Source organism: Pangasianodon hypophthalmus, chromosome 15 (assembly GCF_027358585.1).
Source record: "Pangasianodon hypophthalmus isolate fPanHyp1 chromosome 15, fPanHyp1.pri, whole genome shotgun sequence".
Lineage (NCBI taxonomy): Eukaryota > Metazoa > Chordata > Actinopteri > Siluriformes > Pangasiidae > Pangasianodon > Pangasianodon hypophthalmus.
In genome coordinates, this window is record NC_069724.1 from 3,715,988 (window position 1) to 3,740,201 (window position 24,214).

General features: G+C 38.8%; 4 protein-coding genes and 1 non-coding gene across 5 annotated transcripts; 3 read left to right on the plus strand and 2 right to left on the minus strand.

The window, feature by feature from the left end:
* Positions 1 to 1,711: 1,711 nt before the first annotated feature.
* Positions 1,712 to 8,460, minus strand: arxb (aristaless related homeobox b). Its single transcript, XM_026938782.3, has 5 exons — positions 8,220 to 8,460; positions 6,506 to 7,037; positions 5,546 to 5,591; positions 4,340 to 4,635; positions 1,712 to 3,865 (listed from the first exon to the last, which is right to left on the minus strand). The coding sequence occupies exons 1-5, from the start codon at positions 8,398 to 8,400 to the stop codon at positions 3,625 to 3,627; spliced, it is 1,296 nt and encodes a 431-aa protein (XP_026794583.3). The 5' UTR covers positions 8,401 to 8,460; the 3' UTR covers positions 1,712 to 3,624.
* Positions 8,461 to 11,332: 2,872 nt separating this feature from the next.
* LOC113541669 (sperm-associated antigen 16 protein) lies at positions 11,333 to 13,423 on the plus strand. The gene has a single exon (XM_026938781.3). It carries the CDS (start codon positions 11,336 to 11,338, stop codon positions 13,229 to 13,231), a length of 1,896 nt encoding a protein of 631 aa, XP_026794582.3. The 5' UTR covers positions 11,333 to 11,335; the 3' UTR covers positions 13,232 to 13,423.
* Positions 13,424 to 14,514: 1,091 nt separating this feature from the next.
* ccdc82 (coiled-coil domain containing 82) lies at positions 14,515 to 19,420 on the plus strand. Its single transcript, XM_026938761.3, has 7 exons — positions 14,515 to 15,392; positions 16,002 to 16,260; positions 16,397 to 16,489; positions 17,334 to 17,458; positions 17,563 to 17,733; positions 18,721 to 18,933; positions 19,065 to 19,420. Exons 1-7 carry the CDS (start codon positions 14,796 to 14,798, stop codon positions 19,128 to 19,130), a joined length of 1,524 nt encoding a protein of 507 aa, XP_026794562.3. The 5' UTR covers positions 14,515 to 14,795; the 3' UTR covers positions 19,131 to 19,420.
* A 108-nt stretch (positions 19,421 to 19,528) lies between these two features.
* On the minus strand, positions 19,529 to 23,314 carry pomp (proteasome maturation protein). The gene is made up of 6 exons (XM_026938762.3): positions 23,174 to 23,314; positions 22,559 to 22,659; positions 22,396 to 22,456; positions 20,470 to 20,571; positions 20,221 to 20,314; positions 19,529 to 19,706 (listed from the first exon to the last, which is right to left on the minus strand). Exons 1-6 carry the CDS (start codon positions 23,174 to 23,176, stop codon positions 19,639 to 19,641), a joined length of 429 nt encoding a protein of 142 aa, XP_026794563.1. The 5' UTR covers positions 23,177 to 23,314; the 3' UTR covers positions 19,529 to 19,638.
* A 167-nt stretch (positions 23,315 to 23,481) lies between these two features.
* On the plus strand, positions 23,482 to 23,553 carry trnac-gca (transfer RNA cysteine (anticodon GCA)). Its single transcript has one exon. It is a non-coding gene; the product is annotated as a tRNA-Cys (tRNA).
* The last annotated feature ends 661 nt before the right edge of the window (positions 23,554 to 24,214 follow it).

Sequence of the window (24,214 nt, forward strand, 5' to 3'; positions counted from 1 at the left end):
TTATTCTTTCATTTTCAGTAACCACTTTATCCTGGTCAGGGTCATAGTGTGTGTACATGCATGTAGATACGAATTTATAGATTTTTGTGCATGCACATGAAATACACACTTTCATGATGTCATTTTTTCAGTCAGAAAATGATTAAATCATTGCACATTGTAGTAGCTGATGTAAACTTTGCTGATCTAAGGCTAATAATAAATTAGATTTATTAAAGAGATTTTAAAACGTGTTGCTATTTAACAAAAAAAATGTAAAAAGTCATGGGGGTTAGTGCTTTGTAACAGTTTTCCATGTCTTCAGGACAGAGGAGTTTGTGCCTTCCTGTTTCTAGGTAACATAATGAGGTTGTATTTATCCTATTAACTTCAAGAAAGAGAAAAAAGATAGGCTGATGAGGGAACGACTGTTTATATCTGCTATAATGTAAATAACAGCAACTAACTCGTCTCATGGACGTTCCATTCCACAACATTAGGTGTAACTATAAATGGGTAAAAGCACAAAGTGTCATTCACTGATAAATTAAAATTTGCAATGGTTGACACATTGTTGTTTTATAAGTGGAATAAAACACTTCAGGGTGATAACAGAAACACTGCTTTGTATTAAGCCATAATCCATCACCTCGTCATTGATTATTTTCCTATAACAGCATGCCCCATTGTGTTTTATTACTTAGGAATATGAATCACAACAATACTTTGAGTAATTGTCTTTGAGTAACTTTTTAAAACTGTTTTGCAAAAATTGCATTTCCTAGACTAAATGTCATTCTGTTTTGAGACAAACCTCCTTCAGTGATGGACCATACACAGAGTAACCACTGATAACCACCTGAATCATCTACATAACAGAATCAAATGAAATCCTGTAAAATTCATTATATGTCTGTAAGTTATGTCTATATTTGATAGCTAAATTGTGGCTTTAATGTTAAATAAATGGGTGAAATAATGGGCAAGTGGTATTTACAGAAAGCTCTCTGCAATTTAGATTAATATTTAAATCTTTGTTCAGAAAACTGGAGTATCTGTAGAGTTTTCTACACCTTGTTGTTTATAATCCGTTTCCATTCAGTCTAGATTGCCACTATTTGGCTATATTTATGCTCAATTCCTGAAAAATTAGTCTCAATTGGGGCGGTGGTGTGGAACTTTCAATGGCCATGAAAGGCGTTTGATTTCAGTTATTCTGTTTCAAAGGAGCTGTGATTTACAAATATACTTAAGTCGAATTATGACAGGAATTTGCACCACAGAAACCGTGTATGTTTAAAGGGCGATTAGGGGCTGAGCAGGCTGGGGCTGAATGGGAACGAGCGCTCTTAAAAGCACTCGATTATCTCTGATTGCTTCTCTTCACAAGGCAGGCAAACAGAGAGATACCTGTTAGTGCTGTAATTTGGACAAGAATTAACATGGTGCACTTTTTTACTGTGTGAATCCAAAGGAAGCAATAATGGAGAATAGTGAGAAATCAATACAAGAGAGAGAGAGAGAATAGAGGGATAAGGGTAGAAGAGTTAAATGGGGTCAGTTCAACAGATTAGAGACAGAAACAGTGCTTTAGAAGGGCATTCTGGCAAGGATGCATACAACATATCAAGCTGTTAAACAGGTCTTTTAATGTTTTCTTTAATAAAATCTGTTTCGTTATACAGTACATACATATATTAAACTTTCAGCATTCTACAGCAATCCAGTAAAGTGTTATTTTTCTTGTCCTTGGTCCCAAAAGGTAATGACTCTCACTCATTTTCTGTTTTTTCTTTACTATTTATCTTCTTCAAACTCATTCATAACTGCTAATTTAATCAATCTTTCTCTTTGTAAAGCTACATTAACTAATCCTGATGTTTCTGGTCATAAGAATAAAAAAAATCTTGTCTGAGATCATTTTATCCACATAAAGCCATTCCTTCCTTGTTTGTAATTTATTTTTTATGACATGTTGTTATATTACATTATTAACCACTACGTCCTGCAGTTGTGTTAGGGTTACTGATTTTGATTTCCACGCCTACCGCATTAATTAGTTAATTTATTTCCAGTCACTGTAGTCATAGATGCATAAACACCTTTATTACATAACCTAGGACAAGTCAGCAATCCTCCACAAATTAAGTACCTATACTCTCTTTTAATGAGCTTTACAACTTTTTCAGCCAGGTCACTATGTTATCTGAATTCTATACAGTGTAAATTTCTACCACAGATCAGAGAAAAAAATATAAATTCTTCTCTCAAGCCTCCACATTGCTCAGATCATCGAAACTTCTCTGCATCTCGGATCTTTAAGCCGTTACACTCCATTGTGCTCATTGTGTACCATTGTGTACAGAGCCTTAAACAGAGAGAGACACCTGCGCTGAGCTGTAATACCTTCACTCCCCACCATAACTCATCAGCTCCTTTCTCACCCACAATATCCCGGCACAGAAAATGTCCATTTCCAGAGAGCTTTAAGTTGATCACCCAAATAGATTAGTTAGATTCATTTGATTATGTTAATCCCTGCACCTTTTCATGAGCCCTACCCTGAATAGTGTGTGGGACAAAAGATTGTGTAAGACCTCTTTTCATAGGGAATTAGTATTTATCAGTTCCTATTATTCATTGCATTGTAGAATGGTGCGGTGTAAAAGAAGGTAGTTAGTGATAGAAATCCGCTTCTCTTGACAAAATGCTTCTCTTGTCCTCTGAACTGAAATCTATGAGATGACAAATCACTTTATACACCGAACTAATTGGATGATGACTTAAGTGTGGAAGAATTACGTTGGTTGGAAGAAGTCCAGGCTTACGAGCAAGGGCCATTCATTCCGATATCCACCTTTTGAAAGGGACAAAGCAACACCGGAGAACAAAATAAGCTTCTTAATGTGTGTGAATGGTGCTGAAACAAATTTAGACTACAACGATGTCAGTGGAGGTGCTGAGGCCCAAAATCCTGGGATTCAACATGCATATAACGTCATCATAAATACCATCATGCTTTCTTAAAAAGCTTTAAACCTGCAGAATAAGACTTCTTACACCATGAGGGTTTAATGCTTTTACTGATTCCCTGGTTAGGTATATTTTTTTTAAAAAAAAAAAAGGTTTTTAAAGCAATTAAAGGTACAGAAGTATGGGTTTTGGCATATCTGGCCTTCTCCTGTGCCTGTTTTAATCAGTTTAAATTGTAAGACGGCACATCACTTCACTTCACAGTTTTATTTTCATAATTTTCACATATTTTTGGCTCATTCAGCAGTTGAATATTGAAGTGCAGGTTTGTTCTTCCCTGAACTAAGTTTCTGGCTCACAAGATTTAAAAAAGCACATATAAAAGTTTTTTAATCACACAAGAAGACTTTAAAGCTATTCATTAAAGCTTTTTCTTTTCCCACATATATTCTGTCTATCAATACAACAAATGCACAATTTGAATTAATTGTGAAATACACAGATCTCTGGTTGCTGACCAGTCCCTTTGGCATTGCTTCCATCAGTTAAAGCCATTTTGAAGCTTCAGTAGCTATAGAGGTTGGTTCGGGGATTGTGAGGTTCCAAAGGGATTCTTCATGCCGTAGTGCATTTTAGCTTTGGTCTCATGTCTTGGGTGTAGGGAGCGAGGCATTAGGCCTCTTTTTCAGCTGTACTAGCTGTGAGGGCACTGAGCTGGCCGATGTGAGCCGAGTGCTCCTTGGCTTTGAGCCGCAGAGCCGCGATGCTGGATGCACGGCGATCCACGGGCGAGGAAGAGGAACACAGTGTGGATGAAGATGAGGAAGGAGGATCAGGGATGTGAAGGGGAGGCAGAATTGGATTCTCTGTGGTGGTTACAGGCAGTCTTTGAAGTGCCAGTGGAGTGAAGAATCTAAGAAATTTTAGAAATTTTGTTAGTTAAAAAGCATCACAAGTAGATATTTTGACTGATGCATATAACCCTAAAACTTGTGCTGCATTCAACTTAACTGTTCAACTCAACTTAAAAAGTCAGAACTTTCACTTATGTCATTTTTGACCTTGAGATACAAGTGGGAAAAAACATGGATGCCTCCATGTTCATCTTTTGTTAGCAACAATCTAGCGAGCTAACTGGGATGAGTGATGTATATTTTCAGTGAAGAAACTGTATGTTGATTAATCTGAGAATTACTCATTCATATGCAAAGCTACTTTGTTTACTGTTGATGCGCTGAGCAGCCATTTTGATTTGACATCATGTGCTGAAATCTATTTTGAAGAGACCTAGGAATTCTGAGCAGAGAGGGAGTTTTCTTTCTTTTTTCCTAGTCAGAGGTCAGAGTTACAAGTTTAGTCAAATGCAGCATTACTTAGGAAGTCTCACCTTCCAAAGGAGGGGCTGATAAGGGCAGGGTGTCTGAGCATTGCAGCTCCAAGCAGAGAGCAGATTCGGGTTGGGGGTGCAGGGTTTGGGATGGGCTGGGTGAATCCATGGAGGGACACAGGCCACCCTGACTCGATGCCTGGGTGAAGGCTGGGGCTAAATGCACCCCCACCCAGATAATGGCATAGAGGCTGTGCTGCAGTGATGGGTCCAGGAAATGGAAGGCCTAGGCGGTGAGGTTGAACCCCAGCCTTCTCTCTTTTTCTCCATTTCGCACGTCGGTTCTGGAACCAGACCTAAAAGAGACGAAGGTTGATTTGGTTATCATTTACTAATTAATTTAACAAACCATATTTTAAAAATATATTCTATCAAAACTTTGGAAAGGAACACACCACAAATGTATGAGTAAATATTTCCTTTTTTTTTAGCTAACAGAAACTAATTACAACTAGAGTATTGTCTAACGTAACTTTTATGAGTCATAAATCAGCAAAAAAAAAAGTCCCATTAGCACAAGTGTCCAAACTCTAGCACAGACAACCTCATTTTTCCATCCTTCCAACATCCATCTCATTAACAACATTTCAAACATTGTAAATTATAACAGATGTGTTTCAGGGGCAGGAAACAATCCCAAAGCATTTATATTTCCTCTCAGAATTAAAAAACACAAAGTGTAGTATGTGCTGTTGTCTTTGTGAGTACTGTATGAATTAAACTATGTTAAAAGAAATGTTTGTCTCTAGGAAAGAAAGTAGCATAAATAGCACAGATATTACATTTAAAAAAGCACAAATAGAAAAAGAAAGCAGAGAAGAGAGTGGGAAGATGAAAGGAGAGATAAACCTAGCAGAAACTAGGATTATTTTCTGATTAATAATCCTCCAGCCAGGACTCACTTATATCAACCTTACCAATTACATTAAACACTCTTCAAAAAAATCTATAACCATGGTCTAATAGTTTTCAGATATTCCAGCTAAATATTAAGTAAACATTTATTAATAAAATAATAATAAAATTGCACTTGGCACATATAAAATTCCTAAAATTGCCTAAAATCATTCTTGCCTTAATAAATGATCTTAAATATAAATTAAGACTGCAAAGTGTTGCATGGATCCCAAAGCACAGGGTTTTTGTTTGTTTGTTTGGTTTTTGTTTGTTTTTTTGTTTTGTTTTGTTTTGTTTTGTTGCACTTACTTGCACGCGCGCTTCCGTCAGATCGAGCCTCATGGCTAATTCCTCCCTGGAAAAGAAATGAAAATGAAAGAAAAGGTTAAAAAGATTTCATTATTAACCACTTTACAACACTGAGTGTCTCATTTTCGATTGCTGGAATTTTTTTTTTTATTTCACAGTGATGCATTAATTGGCCATTTTTGGTTAAAATATTAAATAATTTATAGATTAAGGAGGACGGATATAGGTCAGTTCAGCAAAAACATTTTGTAGATCCAATCAGTGTGAAGTTTATTAATTAAACCTATTAAAATAGAATAATACCATTCATAATGCTATATTAGGCCACTAAGTTGGTATTTCACGATTTACAGCTATTTATTACACTATATATTATTACTATATATTATTCACAAATTTGTAAAAAAAAAAAATACACAAATATTTATTTCGTTTCGTACAAATACAATGCCATCGAATATAAGTCGTAAGCTCTGCAATATATTAAAATGACTCGTATATTAAAATGTTAAAATGATTTTCACAAATGATAATGACGGATGAATAACCGTGGCAACTTTTTTTTTCCAAGTTATATAATTTTTTAAATAAAAAAAAAAAAGAAATTAAGTCTCATATAATTATAAAGTATATACATTTTTAATATGATACTTTATTACACTTATTAATTAAATACAATTTAATTTTAGTGTTAAATTTATTTTTATATTCCTCATTTTCATCTGAACTTCAAATTCAACACTGAGGATTTATATATATATATATATATATATATATATATATATATATATATATATATATATATATATATATATACATATGATTCATATGTCAGTGAAAGTTGGCTAAAGACACAAATGAACATTGCAGGAGTTAATGTAGTGCTGTAATTACTCATCTAAAGCTGGCTAGATCACTCTTAGCTCCATGCAGATGGAAGTAAGTTCTTTAGGTGTGTACCTTGTGAACACATCCGGGTAGTGCGTCTTTTGGAAAGCCCTTTCCAGTTCATCCAGCTGGTAACTTGTGAATGTAGTCCTGTATCTCCTCTGTTTGCGTCTCAGTGTCCCGTCTTCAGCATCACTGCTCGGGGACACATACACACCGTCCTCGCTGTCCTTCGTGCTTGTGTTTTTCTCTCTCAGTCCGTCCTCAGGTCCCGGGGAGAGACGCGTGTCTGCAGGCGCTCTGCTCTTCTGCGCGTCTACTTTATCCTGAGCAGTGCTGCTCTTTAGGGAACTGATGAGTGCATGTTCCGGGTAGCAGGAGTTTAGACCAGCTCTGAGCTTCAGTTCGTCTCCCTGTGCGCGCTCCGGCTGGTCTCCTTGTGCGCGCTCCGGCTGGTCTCCCTGTGCGCGCTCCGGCTGGTCTCCCTGTGCGCGCTCCAGTTCGTCTCCCTGTGCGCGCTCTGGCTCGTCTTCTCTCCGCGGACTGAACGGGCGCCGTTTGGGTGGCAGGTGCAGGTCCGTGTGAGGAGGCAAATTTGGCCCAGCTGCACACAGATGGAAATGTAACATCAACTTTCACAAATGATAATGATGGATGAATAACTGTGGCAACTTTTTTTTCCCCCAAGGTATATATATATATATATATATATATATATATATATATATATATATATATATATATATATATATATATATAACCCCTATCAGCAGCTGCAATAACACGTGACAGAACGGAGCATTTAAATATTTTTTAAAAATAGTTTAAAGTTTATTCGTCTATCTTAAGTAACCAGTCAGGGTTGCAGTGGATCCAGAGCCAGTTCCAAAAACACTGGACACAAGGCAGAGGAATATACCCCAGATAGGACACCTGTCCAACACAGAGCACCATGCACACACGTTCACACCTTGTGGAAATAAAGCATAGCTAGTCCACGAAGCTGCATGTTTTTAAAAACTGGGAGGAAACCAGGGAACCCAGAGGAAACCCGCGTAAACACTGGGGAGAAGTGCAGTCAGGACCTCAAGCTCGAACCCGGGACCCTCATATATTTCATGTAAAATCAGTAATATTAAACAAAAGAAGTCCATGTTTCTCTGTGTTTGAAAGTTGATTTGACATAATGGCTTTAACAGAGTTATTTATTTACAGTAGGCCTGTGTATTTCCACCTCACACACACTGTTCCCAGGACAGACTCCGGATCCACCACCAGGATGCAGTTGTTACTGAAGAATGAATGAATGAATGATAAAATGTACAATTTCAAAAAATAAGCTTAGTTAGTTTGTTATTTTCAAACAATTATGAGAATTTAATAGAGATATGCACTGTTAATTTTAAATGCAATGCATATACAATACATAATACAAATGTAATACATCATATATAGATATGATGGAGATACTTTACAAGTTGGTGGAGATGCAGAACTTTCACAAGTTTATTGCACGCTTATGTACATTACGGTAATTTTACGACGGTCCCTAACTCGGTAGCCGCACCACGATTATGTACAGCGATAGGCTGTTTAATTTCTGTCAAGAAAAAAAAAAATTAGGAAAAAACTTTTGTAATGTACTGTATTCTTTCATCTGCCCCTGGCTGAAACTGTAACTGTTATGAATCTGACAGGCTGCATTTTGACAACTTGTGGAGCAGAACTCAGTGTCACATCACTATTAAACTGAATGTTGAGTCTGATTTGCTGAAATGATACACACCTTGGCGTTCATCTGTCCGAAGTGTCGCTGTCAGACTTTGCATCCCGAGGAGTCTGACTTTCAGAGGACTTCTTCCCAGTATGCTTTCAATACAGTATGAAGAGAATAAAGTGGGCGACTTGCACTTGCACTTGGCTCGGATTCCCTCTTCAGCCTGTGCGCTCATGTCTGTACCTCTCATGGACGGGATGTTCCGGGTCTCTGGGTCTCTCTCTCTCTCTCTCTGTCTCTCTCTGTCTCTCCACACTGGTGCACTCACTCACTCACTCACTCACTCACATTTGTAGGCTACTGATGTTTCAGCTTCCCGCTGCTCTTCCTCTGATTGGCCACTGAGAGAAAGGCTCGATGCTGTGAGCTCGATTTCAATCATCACATTCATGATGATAATGGACAGCAGTGTCTGTGTCTGCATCTCTCTCTCTCTCTCTCTCTCTCTCTCTCTCTCTCTGTGTGTGTGTGAGAGAGAGAGAGAGAGAGAGAGACAGGTCTGTCTGAAAAATAGGAAAATAATAGGCTATGCCAACAAAAACACTGGGTGTTCCAATAGTTGAACAATTTCTAACAATTTGCAACTGACACTCTAAAACTCCATCAGTACTTTTATTCTTTTATTCATCTTTTATTCATTCATTCTTTACAATGAAAATATAGTGCAGATATTTTTGTCACATTGTTTTGATCCACTCTCAGAAAAGAAATAGGGTACTAACTCTATCTTTCATAGTTGTAGTTGTAGTTGTAGTTGTAGTGGTACCCTTACCTTCTATACCTTTAATCTTTCACCTGGAAACATGTATATAGCACCTTAAAAAATGTACATCATCTTTAAAAAAAAAATAATTCAGTAGTTAAGTTTTAGAGTAGATTTAAAGCATCTTTCTAAGTAAAAAAAAAAAACATGCTAAAAGTACTTAAAGTGTACCCTTGATATTACCACCTATTGACAAGAAAAAGTAAACTTTACTACTCTTTTTTCTGAAAGATGATGATGGAATGATGAAAACACATAAGTGAACTGGATTTGATAAATGCTTTTATCCTACTTCAGGTAGCTACACTAGACTATTTTTTGTAGTAAAGTCATCATTTTGTTGTATTACAGTATCAAGACTTTTATGTCTAGCACTTTTCATTGTAATTGCCTTCTTTTGTGTTGTTTTATATGCATTTGTGCATTCCTTATACAGCAAAATATGTGCCATTCTGTTTGCAATTCTAAAGTAACTAACTGCAGGTTCAAACTAGTGACACTTCTTATACACTGCTACTAAACACACACACACACACACACAAACACACACATATACTGCAAGATGCAAATCTGGAAGATAGAAAAAGGTGAAAGAGGAAGCAGAGAGGGGAAGGATAGTTGTAAAAGATGCAGAGTCACATGTGGTGATGAAGATGAACCCTTCCCCCACCTCCAAAAAAAAAACAAAAAAAAAAAAACAGAGGAGTTGATCATATGTCAAATCGTTAGATCATAGATCAAATCTGCTTCAGTGAAAAATACAAAGAGGAAAATATACTAATAATTTAGCAGTATTAATATTCAGTATCAAGGTTTTTTGTTGTTGTTTCTATTTGTAATTGTGTTTTTTTTTCCTATACTATATACCTACAAGTGGTGGGAAGAAAAAGATGTGATGTGTCATTTTTATACAGTTGTATTTATTTATATATGTATATATACATATATATGTAGCACAAAACAAATTACAGAGACATATTTACCATGTCACAGATGCATTAGATAAAATAGCACATCATATATTGATACTAGTGACAAACTAATTTGATAAAAGAAACCAATCAAAACCTAACCTAGTTCTGATGAAATGAGTTTATTTTGAAAGTGTGGTGTTTTGGTTGCTGTAGTGCTTTTTAGACATGAAATAATAAGTAATGAATTTACTGGCTTAAAACTATGACTGGATATGGTGTAAATATGATTAATGTGATGAATACAGTGGAGATGTGGTGAATAGGATGGTGATATTGGTGAGTGTGGTGTACGAGCGCCCCCTTCTGCTGAAATTGTAGTATCCCCACTTCCTCCAGTCCAAATGAGAAATGTAAAATAGCCTTCTGTAAAATAAGAAAAGGGGCTGGATCTTAAGCTGGGCGTTAAATGCATGTATTATTGCATGATAATACTGCTGCAGTGACATATAACCGTTCAGACTATCAGGAAATCATAAAATAATGGACTATTTCTTCTAAAGAAATGCATTTATGGGTGTGTTATATACATTTATGGAAATGCATTTATGGGTCTGTTTTATATATATATATATATATATATATATATATATATATATATATATATATATATATATATATATATATATATATAAAATCACAAAACAAATTACAGAGAAATATATACATATATATGTATTTTCCTTACATAACCCCCCCCCCCCCAAAGAAAAAAATTGTACTGTAAAAAATTACAGTAAAATGATTTCATTTTAAAGAATAATAATGGACAGTAAAGCTCTTATTATTAATAAATCGTCCATTTTATCTGTTTTTTTTAATAATATTTTTATATTTTGATAAAATGTAATGTTTGCAAACAAATGTTTGATGCAAAACCAACATTTTATTCTAGTAAAAAAAAAAAAATTACGTACACTAATTAATAACAAAGTGTGCATGTAAACTACATTTTGACCAAAACAAGCTTTTCCCCCCAAGTTAGTAATATAGTTACCGTAATTCCGTGTATATACGCGCACTCTAGTTTCTACCTCGGCTGGATTAACCATCATATGCCACGATATGATATCATGACCATCATATTATCAAATTAAATTGTAATAAATGAGAATAGCTGCCATTATAAGGTCCAAAAACACCCATCATTCCGTGGGGGAAAAAAAAGTTGGTAAACATTTAAATGGATTTAAGTCTTTTCAGTGAAACACAGAACACAGTTTGTTCAAACGACTTTTAAACAAGTATACATTTTAGGTACACATATACACAAGTGCGAAGAAGATTTAAACTTCTTTAAACTGAAACCTTTGTTTGAATTTTGTTAGAATAATGTTCATGCTGTGTTTATGTGGTGTTACGGTAATGGCGTCGTCGCCATGCGGGTGTCCATGGTAACAATACACAAAGCGATAGTAACAAACTGCCAAGCACTGACAGTGGATAAAAGTGACAAAATGGCTGCAATGTATGACACAGAATCAGTCGAAGGGCCATATTATCTAGAAAAAGTGTCCATTCCAGAAGACTCTGAGGATGGGTTTGAGTATGAAGAGATCAGTGTTGAAGAGGAGAGTGTGACTGAAGAAGAGAATTTGGAAGCTGTGGCTGAAGTTCTGCGTAACCGCACTGAAGACTCTGAGTTTGTACCAGAGTGGATACCTTCCTCATCCCAGAAGCTACAAAGCCCCATCCCTGAAGTCGTGGACGATTTTCTTCGCAACTTTCTGGTGAAAATGGGAATGAACAGAACGTTAGATTGCTTCCAGACAGAATGGTATGAGATGCTCCAGAAAGGCACGCTCAAAACAAACCAGGTGGGATTCGTGCCTGATATATACACACACAACCAGCTGCTGGACAATGAGCTGAAAAATGTCCAAAGAGAGCGAGATAGCTACAAGCACACTGCCTTCCAAGCCGGAGAGACCATTGTGAAGCTTCAGAAGGAACGGGACTTCCACCGGCTGCAGCATAAGCGTGTCGTGCAAGAGAAAAACAGACTGATTGAGGACATCCGAAGACTAAAGAAGCACTACGAGTCTTATGCCCCTGCTTTGAAACAGCTGAATGAGAAGTACCAGACAGCTCTGAGGCAGAAGATGTTGGTCAGTATTGAGAAGGACAGAGTCTCCAGTCAAGTTCATAACCTAGACAGCGCTCTGTGTAATGCACGCTCCTCCCCAGGAGCCCGCAGGTTTCTGAAAGAAAATGATTTGCAAAATGGGCGTAGTCCAGAGCGAGGCACCAAACCATCAGTTGATGAGGTGGTGACTTATGACCCTTCCAAAGACCCAACCAAGAACACTACTACTAAACATTCAAAAGATTCAGAGTTCCCAGCCAGCACACGCATAAATCCCTTCCTGCCCCAAATAAAAGCCCTATCTGCTCAAAACACCAAAATATCTGGATTCTCTGTGACCAAGTCCATCAAAGCCCACACTATGGCAGTGAGCTATCTTGCTCTCCATCCACGCAAACTGCTTGTAGCTTCTGCAAGTGATGATCACCTTTGGAGGCTTTGGGGGATGCCGGAAGGGGAGATGATCATGACTGGTGAGGGTCATACTGACTGGCTGTCTTCCTGTAGCTTCCACCCCAGTGGACACTGTCTGGCCACCACCAGTGGAGACAGCACAGTGAAGATCTGGGACTTTGCCAAATCCCGCTGCGTGCTGACCCTGGAAGGCCACACTCACGCCACCTGGGGATGTTCCTTCCACTCCTGTGGGGACTTTGTAGCCTCCTGCTCCATGGACAACACAGGCAAAGTGTGGGACCTAAACAGCGAGCGCTGCCGCTACACACTGCGGGGCCACGTCGACTCAGTGAACAGTATTAGCTTTGTGCCCTTCTCTAACATTCTGCTCACCTGCTCTGCTGATAAAACCATTTCACTGTGGGATGCCCGTGCCGGACTCTGTGCCCAAACCTTCTACGGGCACAGGCACTCGTGCAACAGTGCGACCTTTAACGCCCTGGGAGACATGATTGCTTCCTGTGATTCCTATGGCATCGTGAAATTATGGGATGTAAGGAACATATCAGCCATGAAAACTGTGGATACCGGACCACACCCTAGCAACCAAGTGGCCTTCAGTCCAAACGGACAGGTGCTAGCAGTCGCAAGTAACGATCATGAGGTGAAGCTGGTGGAAGTGGCGTCTTCACATGTGTCCAGTCTTTTAGGACATAATGATGCTGTTCAGAGTGTCATTTTTGACCATAAAGGAGAATACCTATTATCTGCTGGATATGATGGTGAAATTTTTGTCTGGTCATAATAATAAGTACGTTCATAAAATAAGTATGATCTAAAATGTTGTATGAAATGTATGGTTAACAGATGTACTAATGTCTTACCAGACCTAGAAAGGTACTCCATGTGGGGTTTATTGTATAATAAAAATGTACTGAAATAAGCAATTTCCCTCAAGTCTCCCTAGAATACTCAAGTTACAAGAGGAGTGGATCATTTCAACTGACGGAGAAATACACAGTAGGTCTAATACAATAAACTGATTTAATTGATCAAAATATTAGTTATAGGGTGTCTTGATTTTATATATTTTATATGGATGGTGTAACTGGTCACATGATCAGAATCCCTTTTACTAATGAACAGATTCATGCAATTCACTACCAAGAAAACTAATTGTTCAAATTATGGTTTAACCAGGTTTAACAGAGCCTTGCATAAGTGTTCACCCCCCTTTTCATATTTTGTTAAAACCTGGAACTGAAGTAGGCTTAACTGGAAATATATATGACTTGGCTCTAATAGAGAGAAGAATCACATACAATGTATAACCAAAGGTTTGTGGACACCTGATCATCACACCCATATGTGCTTGTTGAACATCCCATTCCAGATTTATTCCTCCTCTGTTAATATAATAAGCTCCACTCTTCTGGGAAGGCTTTCCACTAGATTTTGGAGTGTGACTGTGGGGATTTGTGTTCATTCAGCTACAAGAGCATTAGTGAGATCAGACACTGATGTCTGGGGTTCAGTCGGTGTTCCAGTTCATACTAAAATTGTTCAGTGGGGTTGAGGTCAGGGCTCTGTGCAGGACACTCGAGTTCTTCACTCCAACCTTCACACACCATGTCTTCATGGAGCTCGCTTTGTGCACAGGCGCATTGTCGTGCTGGAACAGGTTTGGGCATCTTAGTTCCAGTGAAGGGAAATATTAATGCTACAGCATACAAAGACACTCTATACAATTGTGTGCTTCAGAGTTTGTGGTGACAGTTTGGGGAAGAAGAGCATGGGTGTGATGGTCATGTGTCATTTTGTCAGCACATTTTGTCAGCGTTTATGGCCCTGTGTTTATTGCTCTATTTTGCTGCCGTTTTATTGAATCTTTCAGTTTGATTATGCTCCTTAAAATGATTATAATTTAGATTCTAAATTAATCTGGCGGACCGGATTTGAACGCTTAGAGCAGGGCCTGGGCCTGGACCGTGTGCATGACGCCTGTGTGATGCAGGGAGACAGTGTTCAGTGTTCTCCACACCGCCAGGTGGCGCACTTGTTCTGGTAAATGAGCAGCTCATGGAGGAACTGCAAAAGCAAAACAGACACACCCCCTGAAAAATCGCGGGATCCGTGCTTCTACAGAGTAGTCCTCCTGAAATACAGGTTTTGTAAACTTCGGGACAGTTTTAGTCAGAGTTGCGGTGTTTCCTTTTCATGTAAGAGATCATTTCAGCTCGTTCAGTTCGGTTCTTTCTGTGTTGTTGCTGCTGAATTTGCGTTTGTGCTGCAGCTTGCTTGCTTGTTGGGGACAAACTGCGTATTAACTAAAGCAACCTGCGTCCATGTTTGGTTGAATCGCAGAGGCTATGAAAATCGTGGGCATGCGGCGGAGGCGCGCGCCTCCGGCGTCCCGCATCGACAAGAGGAAGACGCGCATGAACGCGCTCGAGCAGCTGCTCGAGGACAGCGATGAAGGGTCGTACTGCAGCACGACGACCAGCGACGGCTCTGTAAGCGAGTACCAGGAGTCGGACGACGCGTCCCGCAGCTCGGACAGCGACTCTGAGTCTCCTGCGCCGAAACGCGCGGATGCGGGAGGCGATGATGACGATGACAACAACAACAACAACAACGACGACGACGACGACGGCGGCGGCGGCGGGACGGATGAGGAAAAGTGCGCCGTCTCGCGCCGTCGGCGGAAGCGATCGGCCAGCGCGAGCATCCTGGACGACGTTACGAGCGAGTCTTCGGACAGCGACGTGGGAGCCGAACCTGTCCGGAAAGCGTCGGGGAAAAAACGACTCAAGCTTTCCGACTCCGAGGGTGAAACTGGCAAGGACAAAGAAGGAGAAGTGGAGGCTAGAGAAGCAGCTGCCAAGAGGAGAGAGAGAAAAAAGAAACTGATGGAGCTGTTGAAGAAGAGAAAGACGGGTACCCCACTGCGCAGGCGCAGAACCTTGGTAAGCTGCACCAGTGGCCAGTATATTGGGAACCTTTTTATCTACACTCACTGGCCTATTTATCAGGCAGAAGCTGTATTAATTACAATTACTGTCTATTTGTTGCTATGCAGAACATAGCATAGGACACAGCTGATGAGATATTATTTGGACCATATGGTGTGTGTGTGCATGTGTGTGAGACTGTTAGAAGTGTAAAAGGTGGAGCAGTAGCTGGAACTTTGAAAAAATTTCTATCACTGCTAGCTTGAGAACAGGCCACCAAGCAAAAATATGATCAGAAACACACCACTGTCTCTAAATGCATACATACAAAGAATATTTCTAATGTCTTGTCTATAAATTGGCTATCCTCGCTCAACCTGATGTTCCTTTACCTCCGCCACAACCACTAACTCGACACTCAGTGTCATTGCCGTGCTCAGAATGAACCACCACCTAAATAATAATCTTGTCAGTCCTGGATTTGTGGTGGTCTTCTGATTGTGGAAGTATGTAGACTGACTGACTGACAGCAGTTCTGTGCCCTGAAAGTGACCTGAATTGTAGGTTTATCTGCTAATAAGAAGAATGAGTGTAACTAATAAAGTGGCCACTGTTCTCATTCAGGGTTCGGAGGAGGTCGGAGCTGCGGAAGATGAAGACAAAGAAGACAAAGAAGACAAAGAAGAAGTGAACGACTCTGAAGACGAGTCCAGTGAGGAGGACATGGTTCGCTTAATAGACAGCAGTGAAGAAGAAAAAGAGGCCGACAGTGACAGCTTGAAGGACTTCATTGTAGAGGATGAAGAGCAGAAAGAAGGAGAGGAAGAGGAGGATGTGGTTGAAACAGAGGACAAGAACTTCCTGTCTCACCTTCCACGCCAGTGTAAGATCTCTGTTAAGCTTTGTGGTAGTTAAGAGAAAATATGTATGTACATTTGGTTATTTGTTTACGCTTCTGATAGTTGTAATTTGCAATATATTTGTACAAACCTAACCAATTCTTTTTGTTTTAATCCTAGTCATCACCGGATCTCAGTTTACCCACTTTCAGGTGGTGGTCAAAGCCTTGTTGATCAATGCACTGGACACGTCCTTCCTCAAGACGCTTTACGGTATAGTTTTATTTTTTTCACTTCCTGAAATGGAATTGGCCATGCTTTCTAAGTAGAAGGGATGGTAATACTCTGTATTTCTCGTCAATCACAGCAAGATTAGCCAATCGTGGGCATTTGTGAGCTCATGTATGCGGAAGAGGGCAGATAGCGCTTTCTTCCGAGTGTGTGACGCAGCATGAGCAGCGCTTTGAAAAGATGCAGCAGGCTGCCTTCGTTTTTCTCAGAGCAAACACATTTTAGCTTTTATTCTTCCCAGTTGGTAGCTGTTGTGTGATAAGGGAGCGCTGGCTGGTGGGTGGGAATTGGCAGGTGAGCTAATCTGTGGAATAATGGTGGGGAAAATCAGCACAGTGAAATATTTAGCATGTTTTGACTATGTATTTAGGTGTAAACTTAATATCTAGATAGTTGAACTATCACTTTCATTAGACTGTTTTAAGTGACAGTTTGTAGAATTTTCTTCCTGTTAGATCTTCGAAAGAGAGATGCAGGCAGGCGCAGAAGTCAGGGAAGTGTATATAGGTAAATGTATTTGAAGTTTCATGTAGAAAAGTTGTTATCCTTTCAGACTCATTCTCTGTAACTGTTAAAAAGCTCTCCTTACAACCACGTCTGTCTGGGTGCTCTAGGTCACGTATACACTACATTATAACCCTAGCAACCCATTGCAACAGCATTCTTCTCTTCATGTAGTGTCCCAAAATAAGTTTACTCACAGACGCCCATCCAGTATAAGCTCAAGACTTGAACATACAGAGAAAAAAAATTCAATTAAAAGCCCATAATATTCAACAGGTTGCTTTACTGGGTAATTAATAGGTTTGTTTACTTATTACTGCAGATGGTGAAAGGACAAAGCGCTATGCTGAAGAGATGAAATCATCATTGCATCACTTTGATGAGCGACTGGTGCTTCCGCGTCTGGAAAATCTAAAGCAGAGGAGCCGCTGGAAAGACCGCTACAAAGTAGGAATGAATCAAACAATGTTTTGTGTGTGTGTGTTTTTATATATCACACTAATTATGTACAAAATGATGCAAACGTTATACCGTGTGGGTTTTTATATAAGGAACGGGTTGAGTGTTATCCCAAAGTGCGAATTAGTATGGTGAACATCCGCACTAAGGGCTGTGAAGCGTGTGAGCTCCACCGAAATGGCCGCTTCTGTGTGCGTCTGTCCGGGCAGCTGTATCACAACCACACACTGCAGGAGGACCAGTTCATGCCCGATGACTCGCAGGTAACAAACACATTGATCTTTATGTTTACATAGTTATAATTAAATGGGGTTCTTTTCTATCAGATTCTACCTTGTTACATTCTACAGCACATTAAGCTTTCAGTGATTCAACAGTGATCAAACACCGCTTTTAAATTACACTTAAATTTGCATTTTGAGCTGTTTGTGATGCCTTTATTTTGGGTATAATGTTTTTGCCACTTTCGTGTTTTGAAGTTCCAGAAGTGGTGTGATCCGTTAAAACACCGAAATTGATTTTCATATAACAGTATGTCCCATAGTGTTTTATTCCTCTTACACCACAGCAATTTGCCAACAAGTAATTTTTTAATTTATGAAAAATGAGATGTCTTACTTTTTTATCCGTATATAGTTACATTTAATGTTGTTGAATGTCCGGGAAACAAGTTATACACTGTCACTCCCATACCAGCCTCTCTTTTTCTCTCTTGAAGCCAAAAAAAAAAAAAAAAAAAAAACAGCTTCAAATGTTACCTAGAAACCACAAAGTGCTCTGGATTGAAGACTTTCCCATGGTGGAAAACGTACGTTACAAATCGGTGACACTGGAGACTCCTTGCATGAATGTTAAATATACATGTCATTACGGAAAACATCACCATATCAACAATTATGTTTTTCTTAGTTAAACAACAGCACATTCTTTTAATCAGTTAGTTATTAGGTTCAGATTATGTGGAGCGTCCGCTGTACAAGTCCCTGTGAAAGAGCTGCTACTATAGAAACAATAACATATTAGAACGTTCACATTAAAATAAACCTGTGATCTGAATTACAGCTGGCACTATTGTCAGAGCTGCTATTATAGAAAATTAATCAACACCATCTGACCAGTCGGTTCCGAGAACTCAACTGCGCTGTGCTATAAAGAAAAGATGTCATTTTTAATAAGGTTCATGTATAATAGAAAAGGAAAACATTTTGGTGCAGTATACTAAAAATCTACGTTTTTATTACAAATTGCAGATGTTCTTTGTCGGCTCTGTCTGTGCCAGCCGTACTGAGGTGTACCATGCGCTCAAACACTTCAAGTACCATCTGTTTGAGCGCTGCCGCACTGCCCTGGAGGATCAGAAAGAGGCAGAGCAACAGACGCAGGAGGGAGACGAAGATGAGCCGGTGAAGGACACCGTGAATAAAGTGTTCACCAAGCTGATGGACGAAGGCTGGATTACTGAGGTGTGTGTTTGTGTCCTTTCTTGAGTTAGAGACAGTTTACAGGTTTGTGTATTGTATGTCCTTGATGCAGATGAAAACATACAGATGGATGTCTAATATTCATCAGTGTTGTTTTTCTCCTCTATATGCAGCAATATGATGAATTTCAGGAACGTCTTAATGCTGCAGATTTCTTCCAAGAAGAGAAGTTGGACTGAGAAGTGGACGACTTTTGTTTTAGAGAAAGCACTTCTGTAAATAGTTTGATATTTAACTGAAGACATAATTATCATCAAAATCAGTGTCATTTCAACATAATGTTTTATAAACATACGAGGTCTTATTACTTTGTTATCCAGTTGCTTTTGCATTTTCCTTTTTAAATCGGACATAGGTTTTATTTTACGCTTGTTGATGCAAGAGAGTTTGTAATATTTAAAAACTACTTAACGCTTGTAATGGATGAAACTTACAGAAAAAAGTTAATAAATTTACTCTGAGAAATGTCTATTTTGTGGGCTAATCGTTTTTGTGTAAAGTCCTGTATCCACTAGGCTTGAGGAATTTCAGAGCTTACTGATGAACATTGTACAAATAAAGGGAAAGCTCTCAAATGTTAAATTGCTTGAACTTTTTATTACAAACAGAAAAAAAAACAACTGGTCAAAACATTCAAAGAGTTTGTTCTGTTTCTAATAAAAACCTAAAGCATGCTGGACTGTGCACTCACAACAGACCGAGTTTGTACTCTGTCATAATGTGAGGCTCGCCCATCAGCTCACACTGTGCAGGATCTGAGACACACAAACACACACAAAAAAACAACAGATAAATATTAATCACATTCAATCATACAGTAAAATACTATTATATATAACAGTAACTTTTCTAGATCAGACAATTTGGACAAATGCATTGATTTAAAAGACAATGGTTATGATGAATCGAGGCAACAATAAAAAATCGATTATTATTTATTGTAACTGATTAGACGTTTATTATAATTGAAAAGGAACTCAGTGCTTTCACATACCTGTGTCTGAGATTGTGAAAGGTTGTCTTGTTTGTGAACACTAATTTATACGTCTACTAAAAACGTTCTACTATTAACCAGTGTTCTCCTTAGCAGGAGTGTATGGTCACACTGAAGTGAATTATGTTTAGTTCATAGTTGCATAGAAGTATATAAGGAGCATATATTCTTATTTTTTCGCCCTTCCACCTACGTGTCCAACAGGCAACAAAAACACAGATAGCCTGGATGTGAAATCAGCTGACGCTACTGATGTGTTGTAAACATGCACTTACCATTAAGGATGTCCTCAAATCCAATGGACTCATCAGCACCCCTGAGTGTATCCAGGGCCAGGTTGGAGCTCGGCAGAAAAGGCAAACGTTGAATCTGTGAGAAACAGGAGCTTGAGAACTGTGCTATATAATGTTTTCTGCTTTTTTACTACATTTTGTTTAACTGTAATACTGCCTATAAAACCCTAATATGTAGAATGTACTGGACATAATGAGGACATCGTGAGTGCGACGTTAACTGGTTCCCACCTGTCTGGCTGCTCTGTATTCCATCTGGAGTTTCAGGGGTGCATGAAGTCCTTGGATGTTCCTTAATGTGGAAAAGTTCATTTTATCCTGGTTAAGCTGGAACTATAGGTACAAACCAAAAAGCAAGCAGTAAGTCACAGGGAAAACTAGAGAAGAAATGATTCACGAATTATCCCGCTGTATCAGAATTAGCCCTGATCCAAGGGGAAAACACTTGTCGACTGTGATCAGTTGGTAATTTTGTCAAAATTTTCTGCCTGCTTGTTTAAGGTCAAGACATAATATGTGCAGAAGAAAAGCATGGTGTCGAACAGTGACAGCTGGTGCTGATATTAGATTTTAGCTGATAATCAGTATTTGACAGTAGTTGTACTATCAGTAGTTGACAGTGTAAAACTATTAGGGTGAAGCAGTAAATTATATCTCAAGATCTCATCGATGGCTCTTGACCATTTTGTTTAAACAAAACACTAAATTTATGGTCATCTGTCCTTCGGTGTAATTTGTACTTTGATTAGACACAGCGTGTGGTTACTCCATCTAATTTTAGTTTCTCCTCCAAATGCCTTCACTGGGGAAAAAAGTATGATAGCGTAAATAATCCACCTTATATGGCCAAAAGTATGTGAACACCTGATCCATCACACCCATATCTGCTTTTTGAACGTTGTCTTTACCCATTAGCCTAGCGATGGAAAGCTCAGCACCATTTAGCACGATGTTCAGACAGTTTTGCAATGATTACATATTTTACAGCTAGGGCAACGATGCTGTCGATTAGTTGGTTCTCCGCTGCTGTCCAGAACATATCGAGATGCATTCGCGTTCACACTACAGATGCTATGTGTCTTATGTGTCCCAGACCTACAGTGGCTGTCAGAGGCTAACACACTGCAAATACAGAAAACACATGTAAATATAGAAAACATGCAAATACAGAAAACACGTCCAAATACATACAAAGAAGCAGGACCGGTCATTTTAACACTGCGTTTAAGAAGCAGAACTGATTGTTTCCCAAAAACGACTAAGCTTCCCTTGGAAACATTTCCATTTTGTTGTAACCCATTTGCATTGTGATTTCAGCTTATTGCAGCGTTTTTGGTATTTGCATGTTTTCTGTATTTGTACCTTGTTGGCCCCTGTCGGTCTCCGTACAGACCACTTCCTATTGCGGATTGAGTGATTGGATCACAATCCGTCTTTGAGGCACATTTGACCCCTTTCACACGTGCTTAGCAGTGTCCACTAGTGATCCAATCACCTAGGACACACGTTAATGCCAGGTGTGAAGAGGGACTTAGTGAGGTCGGGTTAATGATGTTGGGTGAGGAGGTCTGGGGTGCAGTCGGTGTTCCAGTTCATCCCAAAGGTGTTCAGTGGTGTTGAGGTGCAGGACTCTCGAGTTCTTCCACTCCAACCTTAACACACCATGTCTTCACGGAGCTCGCTGTGCGCACAGGGGCATTGTCATGCTGGAACAGGTTTGTGCCTCTTAGTTTCAGAGAAGGGAAACTAACACAACGACATTCTAGACAAAAGTGTGCTTCCAACGTTGTGGTAACAGTTTAGGAATGGGTGTAATGCTCAAGTGTCCACATACTTTTGTCCATATAGTGCATCACATATCACATGCTTCTTCACAATCACTGCTGATGACGTGTCAGTGACACGGGCTGAAAAATATCAGCTACAGTCTGGGCTAGAAAGAAATGCCGCAGCCTTGCATCTTCATACTGTGGGGATGTTTCGTATTACCAGTTCTGGTGCTGTTGTGCTTGCTATTGCAAAAAGGCAGAATAATTCAGTATAAAATATTTGTAAGATAAATGATATGATTGCCAAATGACACCTTATACGGATGTATTTTTAAAAATCTTTCACAGATTGTACATTTATACCAGCCAGCTATTGTGTCCAACTCACATTTTTCTCAGAGAGTTCTAAAGGATGAGAAGGGAGAAGCTCGTTTTTGACACTGGAAAATCTGAAATCACAATAATGCACTATTAATACAGGTTTAAAAGACAACAGGTGAAGTATGGATAAGCTCAGTGAAGTATTAAAGAGCAGTTTAAGGAGTTTTTACCCCCTGCGCAGGGTATCAGGAACGCCATAAGATCCTGCCTGTGGACAAAGCCCCGCTACCGGGACACTGTCTTTCAGCTGAGAGCGAAGACCACGAGTGTTCTGTGAAGGGAAACAACATCCTAGAGTTTTTATTACGTTTCTAGTAAGAATAATCTACTGTTGGTTGTAATCCATTCAAATCTATATGACTTGTAACTAGGTGAATCTCCAGAGTCATATCAAAGCGACCGAAACAGAAAGTAAACGCAGCTAGCAAGGCAATGACACATCACAAACCGCTAAAGCTAACACAGCACGGTTTCTAACATATCACTATTATAAACAGCTTGACAAAAATGCCCAATTTCATAACATATCTTCAGCAATAAACCAAAACAATAATGTAAACCTTTCAAATTGCCGGTTCTATTCATCTTCCAGTGACGCCTGCTTAAACAGTTAGCTAAACCAACAACTAGCTCATGTGCTAAAGGCTAGAAGCTTTAGCAACGACTCAAAACAAAGCTAATAAATCTGAGAAGATGAAAAACATAAGGATATTGTATCTATCTAAATAAAGAAAACCAACGCTGTGTAATGAGACCAGTTGAATAAAAAAATTAGCATACGCTACCATTTTCTGCCGAGCTCCTCCAAACAGTTCAATATTCAACTACTTCCTGTCCAAATCCGGAAATGTATATGACGTAATTCGCTAAAATGGCGCCTCTTCTGGTTAGTTAAAAAAAATCAGGCGACTTATGCTGTTTAAGTTATGGCGTTATCATTTTATCATTCGCCAGGTAATGAGTTTAGAAAAAGAGATTCATTTTAAAATAAACAGAAATTTAAAAAACAAACAAACAAACAAACAAACCGAATGGGCGAGTGCCAATATAATGATCGTCTTGAAAAAGTGAAATTTCCAGTGTTGTTGCATGCGGGGGTATAGCTCAGTGGTAGAGCATTTGACTGCAGATCAAGAGGTCCCCGGTTCAAATCCGGGTGCCCCCTTGTTTTCATAAATTCTCACCTTTTGCCACTAACTTTTGTACAAACAAATAGTGAGGACTCTGCATTACCCCCACATTATTTATTCTCAGCAACTGTGATCACTACTCCACCACTATACTTTATAAATTTAAGATAGATACAGAGAGGGAAATATGTGTTCATACACTTATGTTTTTGCTATTTAATATACACCATATGGCACTATATATGTGTTCACCTGACCATCAGAATCATATGTGCTTTTTGAACATCCAATTCCAGATTTAGTCCCTCTTTGCTGTTTTAATAACATCCATAACATCCACTCTTCTGGGCTTTCCGCCAGATTTCCACCAGTGTGGCTGTGGGGATTTGCTATACTATGTAGAGTATAGCATTGTAGATATATAGATATGTACATAGTATATAGATACTATGTATAACTATGCAGTTATATATATATATATATATATATATATATATATATATATATATATATATATATATATATATATATAGTGCCTTGCAAAAATATCCTGAATTACAAATGGTACAGTGAAATTTCATTCTGTTTGAAATTTTATTTTAAAACACTGAAACTCAAAATCAATAAGATGACACTGGATTTATGTTGGGAGAAATTTTAAGAAAAATAAACTGAAAAAACTTGCTTGCATAAGTA

Bases quoted from the DNA above. Each gene is read 5' to 3' on its own strand.
- arxb (XM_026938782.3), bottom strand. From the start codon at position 8,400: ATGAGAGGTACAGACATGAGCGCACAGGCTGAAGAGGGAATCCGAGCC. The intron at 5,592-6,505 runs GTACACACCTAA...TTTCTTTTCCAG, and splicing joins TACCCGGATGTGTTCACAAG to GGAGGAATTAGCCATGAGGC. The intron at 4,636-5,545 runs GTAAGTGCAACA...CGTCTCTTTTAG, and splicing joins TGACGGAAGCGCGCGTGCAA to GTCTGGTTCCAGAACCGACG.
- LOC113541669 (XM_026938781.3), top strand. From the start codon at position 11,336: ATGGTAACAATACACAAAGCGATAGTAACAAACTGCCAAGCACTGACA.
- ccdc82 (XM_026938761.3), top strand. From the start codon at position 14,796: ATGAAAATCGTGGGCATGCGGCGGAGGCGCGCGCCTCCGGCGTCCCGC. The intron at 16,261-16,396 runs GTAAGATCTCTG...TTTTAATCCTAG, and splicing joins GTCTCACCTTCCACGCCAGT to TCATCACCGGATCTCAGTTT. The intron at 18,934-19,064 runs GTGTGTGTTTGT...CTCTATATGCAG, and splicing joins ACGAAGGCTGGATTACTGAG to CAATATGATGAATTTCAGGA.
- pomp (XM_026938762.3), bottom strand. The intron at 22,457-22,558 runs GTAAAAACTCCT...TTGTGATTTCAG, and splicing joins CCTGATACCCTGCGCAGGGG to ATTTTCCAGTGTCAAAAACG. The intron at 20,572-22,395 runs GTGAGTTGGACA...TTGTACCTATAG, and splicing joins TAGAACTCTCTGAGAAAAAT to TTCCAGCTTAACCAGGATAA.